The sequence below is a fragment of the Sinocyclocheilus rhinocerous genome, unplaced genomic scaffold (genome assembly GCF_001515625.1).
Source record: "Sinocyclocheilus rhinocerous isolate Xijiao unplaced genomic scaffold, SAMN03320098_v1.1 scaffold200, whole genome shotgun sequence".
In the NCBI taxonomy this organism is placed as follows: domain Eukaryota; kingdom Metazoa; phylum Chordata; class Actinopteri; order Cypriniformes; family Cyprinidae; genus Sinocyclocheilus; species Sinocyclocheilus rhinocerous.
This window is the reverse complement of record NW_015641014.1, coordinates 2,474,481-2,489,117: the sequence shown is the minus strand read 5'-3', so window position 1 is coordinate 2,489,117 and position 14,637 is coordinate 2,474,481. Positions and strand designations below refer to the sequence as shown.

General features: G+C 35.4%; 1 protein-coding gene across 2 annotated transcripts in view; it reads right to left on the bottom strand.

The window, feature by feature from the left end:
- Nucleotides 1–14,637, bottom strand: part of arid3b (AT-rich interactive domain 3B) — a 29,841-nt gene that overhangs the window by 8,623 nt on the left and 6,581 nt on the right. For both annotated transcript variants that reach the window (XM_016569820.1, XM_016569821.1), the window contains exons 3-4: nucleotides 8,368–8,442; nucleotides 6,937–7,009 (exon numbers count right to left, since the gene is read on the bottom strand). In XM_016569820.1, coding sequence (XP_016425306.1) covers nucleotides 6,937–7,009; nucleotides 8,368–8,442 — 148 coding nt within the window. The remainder of the gene's footprint in view (nucleotides 1–6,936; nucleotides 7,010–8,367; nucleotides 8,443–14,637) is intronic.

Sequence of the window (14,637 nt, the reverse complement as noted above, 5' to 3'; positions counted from 1 at the left end):
TTTCATTATTTTACAAAAGCGCAATGTTTTGTTGTTATTGTGAGTGCACACAAATAAATGTAGTCTTTACAGATTCGAAAGATGTATTTACTGTTATCTATATGACCAAAAATTAAGGAGTAGCCTATGTAAGGAGCAAGTGAGCGCACCGGCACCTCCATCCATCTGTCACGCAGTGAGCGCACTACTCTTCAGTTTCCACACTCCGCACAGACACTTGAACAGTGCACATTTTTCTAAGTTAACATTAGATTGAGCGGCCAAGTAAAGTTGCTAATACTTACAGATTTCAGATGATAATCCATATCTGAGGTAGATGAATGATAGGCAAGTGTTTGGATGTCCTGCCCGATGCACTGTATTACCAAAGACCAGCCGTTAACGATCTGTCCGTCACGGACTGCGTGACTTCGCCTGTGGACTTTTTTTGTTCTGCGACTAAGCGACTAATAAAATTTTGGTCGATCAAGCCTCTTCTGGTCGACTAACGGTTAGTCGACTATTAGGGGGCAGCCCTAATATTATTCTAATATATACCATTTTAAGTTCAGAAAACACTTGTTCAGTGGTTTCGATGGTCACAAATATGAAACATAGTCGCTAGTTCCAAAAAAACAACAAATGTCTGTTTCGTGGTTGTTTGTGCTTCCTCTTGAATGATCAGGATCAGAATGTTCTGTTCTCAAACAGCCATAAAGCGTTCATTTACCCGGTGTAATTTAGAAGCCCAGGCCTCCAAGACAAGGCCCAGCACCCCCCGGAGAGTCCGGAGCAAGAGCTGCCTTTGAAAGGCAGTTATTTAATGCTGGGACTGACATTACTCATTCATCAAACAATCGCTGCTCAGATTCGAGCGAAAGGTTAGCGCTAGGTCACCGAGCTGGAGATTCAGGTACAGGTCCACAGGAAATCTCACGGAGCAGCGGCGTCTAGAGAGCGACCTTGTGACAGGCTCCATAACTGCAAAACCAACTTAGCTCAAACTCAAGAATGGAAAAGTCATTGGAAGCCTTTTCCTGCTAAAGAGGCTTCATTATTGATCGATGTGAGCTGTGCTACAGCTTAATGCTGAAGCATTGCACTCCTAATTGATATCATGTTGTCTCCCTTCATACGTCTCAAGAAATGGGCAACGAGACACGTCAGATGGGGTTAAGGAAATAAAAGCATAAAGTTGCAGGGTATGCAAATGTATAAATGCTGAAAATATCTATGAAGAGTGTATTCAGAAGCAAATTCAACTTATCATCAACTAAAATGTTCATAAAAACAAAAACATATGGAAACAAAAGCAGGACAGTTTCACACTCGATTCCAGAAGATGACGGAAACATTACTAGCATTGTTGCTTTAGTCACTTTACTAGTTGTTTAACTACTATAAACTAATACAATGCTGTCATTGTTTTGCATGTAGATTCTGATTTAATAGAAGAAGCTAATCTGTCTGCTGACAGGAAGTGGAAGCAATTTCTAACTAATTTACTTTTTATCACACCATCTAATTTCATCCCCTCACCTATTTGTTCACAAGAAAAAAAGAAAAGAAAAAGAGGCCAGTGAATCTGACCACTACCCTAAATATAGCAGGAAACAGCTGCCCACATTAAGAAGCAAGCGTTCTGCGACGAACCAATAAGACACCCCGAGAAGCCAGGCTGGTGAAGGAAATTCCACTCTCTGACCTAAACAATGATTGCCATTCTTACTGTAATGCAGCTGTAGAGAGGAAGTGAGGGGGCATACAGGAAGTGCATGGTCTAACATCCGACGAAAGATCCTGGATGATGCTGTGTGGCTAGATCTTTTGTTTAGATACCCTGAAAAACGTTTCAGTAATGCCTGATCGTATTTCACTGCAGTCAGAAATTGCATTTTGCAAAAAGAAAGAATATTTGATTACCATTCAAAGTCTTCTGCACATTATTTAAATGAAATTTAAGCACAAATTCTTACTGCAAAGTGTTCGGACAGATTTTATGAATAATGACAAAAATAAAAACAAATTAATTCATTAATATAAATAAATTCAAATGGTTACATTAGATTTTACTGACACAATTGAATATTTTTTTCTTCATTTAAAACAATAAATGCTAGTATACCATCACACACTTATTTTATTTTACAAAAAAATATTTAGATGTTTATTTACATATGAATTTAAAGATATAAATCACTTATATTTATATCTTTAAAATTAATCTTTTTTTGCATTGCCATAATTTTCCAAAGTAAACTGAATTGTGCCAGTGTTATTTTTGTATCGAGAAACTATTATAGTTTTATTTATATTTTGAATTAGTTTATACATTTGCATTTTCTTTTTAACTTCAGTAGTTTTTTGGAATTACTAGTTTTAGTAATTTTGTTGTGTTTGACATTTTGTATTTTTTATAGGCCTTTATAGTTTATTTATTTTTATTTCAGTTTTAGGTTAAGCTATTTCAGTATATAGAATTAAATGAAAATGAGAATGTTTCTTTTGCAAATAGCTGAAATAAAATAACTCAATTCTTTTATTTCAGTTAACATTTTATTTACGAAAGTAACAAACGTTTTATAGTTTTAGTTAACTATAATAACCCTGCATTGTACTAACTAATTGTCAAGAAAATCCTAAAAACAGACCGATTTTTGGGGGGATTTTATATTATAATATATATACACACACACAGTAGTTTTATATACACACGTAGCCTATGTTTATAAGTGAATATATATTTACATAATGTATAATTGTATATGTCATTTTCATATAATGTATGTACATATTTAACTATATATAATATGTTCATCCACAACATCCTTGACAACAGCCAAATCAAACAGGGAGTCCGAGAGTCATTTTTCATTTTCTTTGGCAATAAGCACTTTCTATTCTTGTATAAAATATTCATGTTTCCTCCGACAACCATCTACCACTCCGCAACTCTAAAAACACTGTAGCCTATATGCAGCCCTGACTCAAAGTGAACTAATTTCATATTGGCTCACAGAGAAAACTCTTATTTTTGTGAATATAAATAAACACAATATTTATTATATTATATATAGCTTGCCTATCCAACAAGCCACTGGGTCGTAATTCAGCTGGATTTAACGCTGCACAAGGAATTTGCCGTCATGCTTGATTTAGTGCATTTGATTAAGACTTCAACATGTTTACTGGTTTAGAAGGGCCATGTCTCTTTACCGTTGAGCCATAAAAACAAACGGATCGAGGGTTCAGTGCAAGACTGCGTTCCTCTGGGGGACAGTGAACATTGACGCAAAGAGAAAGGGATCAGGAAAGAGTTTTTTGGGGATCTTCCTGACTCTCCTAGATAAATCTGTAGTCGGTGGTCATAAAAGGACGGAGGCGCTCGGGTGGGAAAAGAGCAGCCCACTTCAAACCCAGGATGTCATAAACATGCTTGAGGAGAGTAACAAGCCTCAGGAGTGACAAGACAAACGCTCCAAACAGGACATGCCACACTTATTATGAAGTCACACAATAGAGGCCGTGCTCACATATAACCTCGTCCCTGCTGACTACAGGAAACCCAGCAGCAATTCTATCGCAGCTGTTTGCTGTCAACGATAAATTCAACTGGACGACACATGCTCTTAGTCATAATTCAAAACTGTTCTTTGTTACCACTGAGAAGCTACAAACATCAAAACAGCAACAAAATGAGCCAGTTAAATAATTCAACAAAGGGTCATGCGATGACTTTGGAAGCGTGTTTGACAGATGCGTTTATGAAACCATTATATGCTTCTTTTGAAAACTCATGGCCATTTTTATATATTTGGTACAGTAAAGGCTTGTTCACACCGGGACCAATATTGCATGTGATTATCGCCGACGTTTAACGCCTCGTGACTAAACAAAGGGCGCCAATGTGAGTGTGCACACCGACACGCAAAACGCGAGGCGTAAAAGCGTGTCAGGGAGTGAATTTGCACGTTCACTCTGCTCATAGCCTGCGAAAATCGCTTGGGTATGAACACAAAAGATGCGTCGAAAAACGTCGGCGATAAGCGCGCGATAATCGTCCCGGTGTGTACAAGGCTTAACAGGTACTTTTTTGCATCCATAAATGTCATTATTAAAAAAAACAGTCATTTAAAAAACAAACAAAGAAACAAACAGACAACAAAAAAACAACAAATAATTCAATTATTTAATATTTAAATATATTTTTTTAAATATTAAAACCTTGAGATTAAAAATCAATACCGATAAACTGATCATTGTCATGTTATGAACAAAAAACTATAAATGGAAATAAATAGAAATAAATGCTACGCTATAAATGTACAGTATTAATAAAATAATAATATTAATTTTGGGATTTGTGCAGTATTGCAAGATATATACAATATATCAAATATGGACCAATATGATTAATCAAAAATATGATGACACTTTCTGAATCAGCTGATATTATCCAATTAATATGATATCAACTATTATAGTTTTTATTAATATTTTGAATCAGTTTTTATTTTTGTCTTTTAGCAGATCTATATAGTTTTCATTAATGTTTATTTCAATTTTAGTTATTTTAATACAAGCTGTAATGTCACCCTGGCAACTAGCTGAAATAATTTTTAATATAAATATAATATTTAAAACAAATCTATTTAAGTTAACGTTTATTTTATTTCAAGTAACACATTTTTTTATGGTTTTACGTTTGGTTTCAGTTTTAGCTCAGTATAATAATCATGATATTATCCAATAACTGATAAAGTACCAATATACTGCACATCCCTAATGACAAGAAGATAGTATTTACTGATAAATTTTTTTTCTGACTTTAAGATCTGATTAGTCATATTCGAAAATAGTGAATACACATGCAAATTAAAACATTTTGTTAGGCTAAATAACTATGACTTGTCATGAGAACAGTTTTTTTTTTTTTTATTATAATGATGATGATAACATCTCTATTCATATTGCCAACAAGTAAGTAAATAAGTCACATTTAGGTTGTATTGTACTGGTTTTTACCGTGGTTTTATCAATTCCCTTCATGTTTTAGTAAGATGAATAAATCTAGAGTATCTACAGCATAAGCGTTCTTACATTATAGAGAGCACTAATTCCAAGTATGGGTCACCATACTTGGCCACATGTCACTTCACACTTTTTTAACTTAATCAACTCTGGCTTATATATTCTCCATTTAATGCAAGTGAAGCTCAGTTGATAACAGTTGATTACCACAAAAATAAACTTGATCTCATTTTCCTACTAAAAAAAGATTACAGTGAAGCACTTACAATGGAAGTGCATGGAGGCCAACGTTGGAGGACTTAAAAGCAGACGTGTGAAGCTTATAATTGTATAATTAATGACTATAAATAATCACTTATATTAATAATTCTGTTAAAATGTGTATTATGTAAACAGTAATGTTGTTCTCACCATTTTTGGGGAAATTTTAGAATTTTAGGCATTACTTTGTTACGTCTAAAACCATATTAACAATGTTTGTGTCTTGTGGCTATACTATCTGAATAGTGAGTATTTTAACATTGACAAATTGGCCCCATTATATATATATAAGTGCTTCAGTGCAACCCAAATTTTTGCTTTTTTTAATTAAAGAAAAGGGAATTAAAGTGCTTAACTTGTATTGAACCTGGAACATTACTTTAAACATACCACAAAAAGGCCACCAACAAACTTATTTTGGACAGCAAATACCAAGAAATATGTCTAAAGCAAATAAAGGCACCACATTGCATGTTTTTTCTTTTTGTGTGGTGTTGGAATAAACTAGTGGTCGGCCAATATTTGCCATTTTTTAAATTATCAGCATCGGTCTATAATATTTTTACAGTTTGACTGTGAAGTGTTGGAAATTGACTTTTATTTTGACAGGATTTCCCGCTCTCCATTTTCATTACTTTTTGTTTAACAGTTCAGTTTAATAAATTATAAGACAAAATGTTAAACAAAGAAAAATGTTGCTGACTAAATGTATACATAAGTTTTTTTCACAGATCTAATTACGTTATTCATTCACATTGATTCATTTTTCAAAGAATGATCTCTAATTCATTAATTAAAATAAAAACATTTTTACCATTTTATTGCCGCAACTGTTATTTACTGGTATTTTATCTTAAAATTAATTGGTGTGGTATATACTGGTATTATATTGTCCACCCTGCTCTCTAAGATATTAGAATTGACATCAGCCATCAAAATATCCATATTGGTGGACCACTAGGATAAAGTGAAGTAGAACAAGAGATGCTAGTTAGCTAGTCCCTGATAACACCAGACAACCGAAACAACAAAACTAACGTCTGGTTGCCGAGTATAAACTGCTTGCAATCTACAGAAAACCAGCTACTCATCCCACACGCTGAAGCACTTTCAGCACTTGAAAAACACCCAACCGTCACCCACAGAAGTCATTTTCACACACTCCATCAGTCAAAAAAACATCATTAATCATGGCTGAGAGGACCTCCGTGACGGACATTTGGTAAGATCCCACTATTTCCCATCCCCCGCCCATTATGAAGTCTCAGCTGACAACCCCACTTACGCACACTAGTAGGTGGCACGGGGGTTTGATGGTAGACCAACACAAACAGCTCTCCATCTGGTTGAGTTTAAACCCGCGGTATGGGGTTAATAGCCCCGTCAAGCTGTGTCGCTGAAAGCTTAGTCTTAGTCGGATGATGCTGTCAGGCCCATCTTTCTGTCACAGTATGCTAATCTGAGACCGGGGACATATGATTCCACTTAACTAAGGGGGCCGTCTCCACGCTAGGTGTAGGTGTCCGATTAAATCGGTCATCGCCAAAGAGCAATGCTAAAGTGGATTCAATTATTCCTACAGACACTCGTCCTATAAAAGACAAGATGTAGGTCCCTTTGGGAGGAAATTAATGTTTGAAAGAGGATTAATAGAGCCAGTCCTACCTCGTTTCTGCATGTATGCAAAAAGGTCGTCGAGGAACTCCTTCCGGTTTGGGTCGTTGTCCAGTTCGTAAAGCTTTAAGGAAAATTGTGAAGAATTAATTAGTTAATCATTGTAACATCCTTTCGGAAACTTCTTTACGTCAGCTTCTTTTTAGACATAAAGCTATTGTTCTTAAGGCTGAACAAAAGTCCTTGTTTGTTCAATAAAATAGAGAACTTAATATTCTAATATATATCAATATAAGGGCTGTCCATTTGTTAATGTATGTGATTAAATAAATATAATACTGTTAATATCATTAAATTTGACCATAAACTTCAAATAAAGTAAATAAAATACCACCTTTACTGGCAATTTATTCATAAATCAAACCAAGATGGCATATTTAATAAAAGTAAAGTCATTTGCACTCACTGCATGGTCTTTATTTAGATATACATAATTGTTCAAAAGTTTGCAATTTTTAAAAATAAATTAATACTTTTATTCGGCAAAACTGTACTAAAATGATCAAAAGTGACAGTAAAGACATTTATATAATGTTATGAAAATGTTTTTCTAGTCATTAAAACTAACTTTCTAAATAAAATAAAAAAGAAAATGAAAAAATGGATTACCGTTTCTACAAAAATATTAATCCCAACTGTTTTAAGCACTGATAACAATAAGAAATGTTTCTCTAGAGCATCAAATCAGCATATTAGAATGATTTCTGAAGGATCATGTGACACTGAAGTCTGGAGTAATGATGCTGAAAATTCAGCTTTGATCACAGGAACAAATTACATTTTAAAATGTATTAAAATAGAAATATATATATATATATATATATATATAATATTTCACAATATTGCTGTTATTACTGTATTTAATTTAAAAAAAAAACTTTGTGAGCATAAAAGACATTTAAAAAAAAGTTACAGACCTTAATCCTAACTTTTGAACAGTAGTGTACAAATATTCTGTAACGCAGAGTAATGATGCTGAAAATTCAGCTTTGATCACAGGAACAAATTACATTTTAAAATGTATTAAAATAGAAATATATATATATATATATATATATATAATATTTCACAATATTGCTGTTATTACTGTATTTAATTAAAAAAAACAACTTTGTGAGCATAAAAGACATTTAAAAAAAGTTACAGACCTTAATCCTAACTTTTGAACAGTAGTGTACAAATATTCTGTAATGCGTCAGACAAAAATGTTAGAAACCAATAATCATATATAACTCATTTTCTTTCTTTAAAAATGACCTGAATAAGCAAATTAATTGTGATAAAAAAACTGACAGCTCCTAACTATACAAAACGTTTCTTCTACACACTACTGTAAAGTTAATAACTCAGCGAAACTGTGTTAGTGTGTCACTGACAAAATGTGTTAAGACTAAATGACCATTGCTTAGAAACAATGTTTACCTTGGCAAAGTCTCTGGAGGCCTCTCCTCGGCTTCTCCCAGCCTCGCCTTCCTCGTTCCAACTTGAATTTCCATTCTACAAGAAAAGAGAGAAAAACAATTATCAAAACAACGTGACCGGAGAGGATGACTTTGGGGGCCACTGTTTGAAAGGACAGACTAGAAAGTGAGTTATTGGGTGTCGGGAGTCAAGATGCACAAACAGGCTCCTGTCTGCATGTCAGGGAAGCGTTCCTTAACGCTAACCTTTGAACTCCAAGGGTCTTCCTTGTGTGAACATGAAGGGGTACAAAGCTGATAGCGGGTGACAGTGGACAGAAGCTACAAGGAAAGTACAAATGTACCATATATGCAAACTTGTGAAAATTTCTGGCCGATGATTATTTTAAAGTTATAACCAGAAAAACATTTAGTCTAAAAAATATATACTATATATATAAAAAAAAAATACTAAAAAACTATTTTTTGAATGCAAAAGTCAATTTAGGCATCATGTCAATTAAGACAACAATGTACAGTATTAAAAAAAACATTTTTAGATTTGCTAAAGATAAATATGAAATAATTATTAGTGTTTTTAATGATTGATTTTAAATCTAAATATAGGGAAAATGAGAATGAACAATTAAATATTCAATAGTCTGATAAAAAAAACGAATAATTAACTGAAATACATCTAATATCAAAGTGATACCAATAAATTAAAAACAATTATAAAAATTAAAATTCCACAAATTCTAAAAAGAAACAAAAAATGCATTTGAATTAACTATAAAACTATGAATAAATACATATACTAAAGATTACATTAACAGTGTTAATTTAATAATCAGTCATTTTAAAGAATAACTAAGTGGGGTGTTAGATTATCTAAACGTAACAGAGCAAACAAGCATGCAAAAAATATCCAATATTAGCTATTAATGGCTAATATAATCCAATATAAGATGACATATCTAATATGGAGCAATAATCATAAATCTAAAATCTCAATTATCAGCCAATAACCAATGTTACCGATACATTCATATATCTCTAGTATTAAGAAAGATGCCATGTTTTCAGCTCATATGCTTGAAGGCAATCAGTTTTAGCACTGCGTCACCCTTGTTCCCCAGAGGCCGTGACCACAAAAGAGTTATAAAATCTAATAGTCCCCCTGTGCACATGCCCTGTGCTTGATTACAAGTTATCCACTGCGGCTCCAGTATTCATTTACACAAAGTCTGAAAGGAAAAGGCAGAGTGGCAATAAAGCAGTTTATAGGACTCATCCACCACCCCACTCTTTAATATGCTAAGTGAATCACAGCTGGGTAAGAGTGCGCTCTACAGCCAGGCCCTCTTCACGTTTACAGCAAACACACACCAGCTGGGCCCGGGAGCGGGAAACCGGCAGGGAATCAACTGCGGTGGGCATCCATGCTGTGTGGCATTGTGATGTGTCAAGTGAATGACCGTCTACAGTCTAACCTTGAGGGAATCTAAAAACAACAAGCACTCGTGTATTAAATTCCATTATAAAAGGATTATGAGAAATCACAGACTTCTCCGGTGCACGCGTCAAGTCAAATGGCATCGACACGCGAGCCGAACGCAAAACCTAATCCTACATTGAAGACATTTACAAGAACTGTGCAAGCTGTTATCAGGCTTACAGGTCAGGCTTTGGCCTTACTAATCATATTAAGGGAGAACTGATTGGCTAGTGGCCAAATTAGCTGAGAAAAGGAAGCAGATGACCATCTGGGTCACCCGAAGGAAATGAAAGCCCCTTCCCCCATATTAATTCGACAGAAACCACTACCCTAGCTGACCATGGCAAATAATTACTTGGGTGGGAGGAACAAACACATGGCTTGTCTAGTGTTTGTCACATCTGAATGTGGCAAATAATGACTTGGGCTGAAAGGATGGACACAATATTCAACTCTACACTCCTAAAAATAAAGGTTCCAAAGGAATTTTGTTGCAGTGATACCATAGAAGAATTATTTTTGGCTCCTCTAAAAACCTGAGTTAAGAGTTTTTAAAAGAACCATGAACATTCTAAAAATCTAAAGAACCGTTTTCCACTATAAAGAACCTTTTGTGCAAAGAAAGGGTTTCACAGATGTTGAAGGTTCTTCATGGAATCTTCGACACCAATAAAGAACCTTTATTAGTATGAATTTAGTGGGAAAAAAATCAATACGGGTGGAAACCACAGCATTAGTCTACTAGATAAGTGATATCCTAACAAAAGAGCCCAAACAGAGATATTCTAACGTGAATACAGTCTACCATTGAGAAACCAGAGACATTAAGTCAACAGGCAGTAATGCTATAACAGGGTGGGCTTCCCAAAGTGCTATCAACACCTAGATGGGATTGTTAATCTGAGATGAAACAGTTACCTCCCCTATCAAGCAGACCTCTTTGGGTGTTAATGCAAATATACCAGTATGCTGATAGGAATGGGTGGTAACTGCATTTTGATAAGTTAGAGATCATGCTGTGTGGAGCAGTTTTGTCTTCAGCGCTCACCATGAGTCACTATTCAGTTGAGGCACTTAGGTTGTTTGATTTCTTCTTAAAGGATTCTTTTTCCACAGGGTTGGGCAGCATGACTGTATGTAAAGATTCTGCTATACTGTAAAACTGTGGTGCAAATATATAATAATGACATAAATAAAATGACAGCCTACTCTTCAAATGGTGCAACAGACCACATTTTCAGCGCTTTCAGCTTTGTTAGGAGCAACTTTGTTTTAATGCAACTCATGCATTTAGCGTAAATGTAGGTCATTTAGAGTCACTGTAACAATGCAAAACTCATACAATTGATCGGAGGTTTGTTTAAAAACAAACAAACAAACAAAAAAGATATGGTAAAAAAAAGAAAAAAAAGGGACAGAGGCACTCAAGTTACCCACATAAAACAAAAACTGAACCAAAACAAATGAACATAGAAAAAAACAGAGTTTGCCAAAATAAAAAAGACAGTTTCTCAAGGTCAAAACAAAACAATATAATTTAAAACAAAAACATACAGACAAAAAAGGCATGAAAAACAAAATCAAAGGAATTCCCAAAACAACAACAACAAAAAAATAAAAACAAGAAAAAAAGACAGAGGCACTCAAGTTCCCAAAATAAAAACCAAAATGCAAAATAAAACCAACAAGAAAAACAAATTTAAAAAGAATACAACCAAGTCCTAAATAAATTTAAATAAAAAAAGAATGAAAAAAATTGCCATTCCACCGATCTCTATTTTACAATAACCATATTACATAAAGACAAAAACAAATAGATCAAGCAAACTTTCCCTAATTTGGACAAGAAAACTTATGTCCAAGCGCCACACGGCCATTGGATTTTCAACAACAACGCAGCTGCTCCATAGGCAACAGCACTGAACAGCACCATGGGGGATGGCCTGGATCTTTAATCCAAATCAAATAATTGGGTCTCCACTGCCAAAAGTCACAGTCTCACTTATTTGGCTCCTTGCTGTGCCAGGAGAAATAGAGGCTGGAGAGGCGGGGGAGGGAGTAGATTGGGGACTTTTATCCCTGGGAATTTGTAATGGATCCATTAAGAGCAATTCGTGGTTGTATGCTGCAGTACGCTAAGTGATCCTTTAAGGTGTGCGGCTGGCCAGTCTCCCACAATAAGAAGTCCATTGTGGGAAAAAGTCAGCAAAATGTGCAGCCTGAACAGCTGTGTACAAGAAAAAAAAGTAAAGGTTACTACAAAAGGAGGCGGGGTAAAAAAAAAAAACACACACACAAAGTATCTTTATTAGGCCTTATTGGTTGACATGGCCCTTTGAACAATACAAATGGCACATAGTTGAGAAGAGCCAAAACAGAGACAAAAGGCCCAAAGCCAGGGCCTGTAACTGCTTGTCCAAATCCTTGAACATCCTGCAAAGGCCTGAGGCAGAGTTCACATCCATTATCTTTGTTCTGACTGGGTGCTACATGAGAAAACAGATTGTCTTTCAAACAAATGGACACAGGTGTGAAGATCTCAGTCCACCATGGCTTTGTCTCAGCATCGGAACGTTTGGAAGGAGGACAGATTCCAAAAGCATAGCTGTCCTAGGCAGGTTTTCTACTTAATTTAACCATTTTAAAATGCCAATAATCCCTCAAGAATGAGATTTGGGGCTTTTCAGGATTCAGAGCATGATGATATTTGCATGTCCTGTTTATAATAATTTGCAATTCTTGCATTCTGTCTACCTTTTTACAACACATTCATTAATGTAGTCAAACTGGACTAACAACTGCTGCAGTCCACTTTTTTTTTAGTTATTTGAAAACACTTGTAGAGACTACATTTTCCACAAAAACACAAAGAACAATGAAACCAAGAACAAAAACAAACAAAAAAAATCTAACAAAATAAACAAAGGGCTATAAATAAAACAGAAAAGGTGCTAAAATGTACCAAAATTAAATACGTAAATAAATAGATAAATAAATAGTGCTGAAATAGTGCTAAAATAAACAGGAATAACAAAACATAAAATAACAATGTTATTGATAGCCCAAAATGTACTTTTAACCAATATTTAAACATGTTTTTATTGATGACAAAATTTCACTTTCAACCCCTCTGGGTTCTGGGTAGGTATGCGTTTTTTAGCACTTGATTTTTTCCTAGGTGTGCTTGAAATTCCACATTCTAGTGACACTGATAAATAGATAATGTGTGATGATAAAGCCCTAAGCTGCTTTTGGTAAAACGAAGGCTGTGAAAACCTCCGGCGAGTCAGGACAGGTTTTGAAAGGGGTTGGGGACAAACATTCTACACTTGTTAAGAGGGATAGGAAATGGACGGACAAATAAGAAAACACCCCTCCCTTCCCCATATACCTTTCTGGTTGATTACCATTCCCCCCTTCATTACTTGATTCGGTTACATTTGGTGAAATGGACTAGAAACGGTCACAAATCATAGGACGGCTACGATGAAGACACTCCCTCTATTCTCCCTTCATGCACAGGCCCCTAATGGGAATTCTCACCATTTGAAGAAAAGAAACTCTAATTCCACTTGGAATGTTTCCTTTGGGTGGGGCTGGACAAACTAGACGCAGACGCCAGCCCCTCACCAACCTCACATTCTTGCCTCTGGCCTTTAAAGATTTTTACTATCAAATGCCTCCTATTCAAGGGTTAGAGTTACCACCCGACCAGAGAGTTCACACTGCACTGAAAAACGGGAAGGGCGAAATGGCACCAAAACATGGCTATAAAACATCCATCTGACAGCTTGCAATTCAAATAAACAAAGTTTTATCATGGAATTGGCCTGTCGAGATTATATTCTTAAGAGCAAAGACCAATGCTAATTGAATCTGCGTTGATCTATCGCACAGATGGGCTGCACTTTGAGCTGACGCCAGCGATCGGATCATCATAGGACCCAGGAGGGTCGTCCGACTGAAACTTCTCCATCAAGATGGACCACCAAGCTCTGTCAAAGCTACCAGAGAAAGATTGACAGACCTCGCGAGCACATTAACACCCGTAACGTTCAAGAGAAATAAGCTAATAATACGCACCAGATGTAGTGCTAACATTTGGAGCGAACGTACAAGTGTGAGGCCATCGGGTCATTGATAATTTATATGGAAAATCATTCCACTGCGACAGCAAACCCTGATATAATAAGAATTGATTGCTACCGGCTGGATTGTATCGTTGGCGTGGGGGTGAAATGTTGTCAAGGTGATGCTGACAGTTAAATAATGCAAAAGAATTCGACAAACAAGATTGCTCCCGAACCCAAGGACAAATTTCCTGTTGTTCGTTTAGAAACAAGCTCTTTTGGGGGAAGGGAGAACATTAAGAGTGTGCCATCTAAAGCACTTTTGTCATTTTGTTTATTCGTACACATCACTTTTGCCATAGCAACTGTAAAGAAGACAAGATAAGAACTCAATCCATGTTGGGTACACAAGGTTTTCGCAGCCTTAGAAGAACAATTTTTGGATCTCCAAAAAACCTTTCAGTGAACAGTTCTTAAAAGAACCATTATTCCTAAACATCTAAATAATATTGGACACTATAAAGAACCTTTTGTGCAATGGAAAGATTCTACACTTTTAAAAATAAAAGTTCTTTATTGGCATCAACAGTTCAATGAAGAACCTTTAACATCCATGGAACCTTTCCATTCCACAAAAGGTTCAATATATTAGAAAAAGGTTCTTTAGAGGTTTAAAATGTCCTTCACACCAAGAAAAGTACTGTTCACTGAAAGGTTCTTTAGG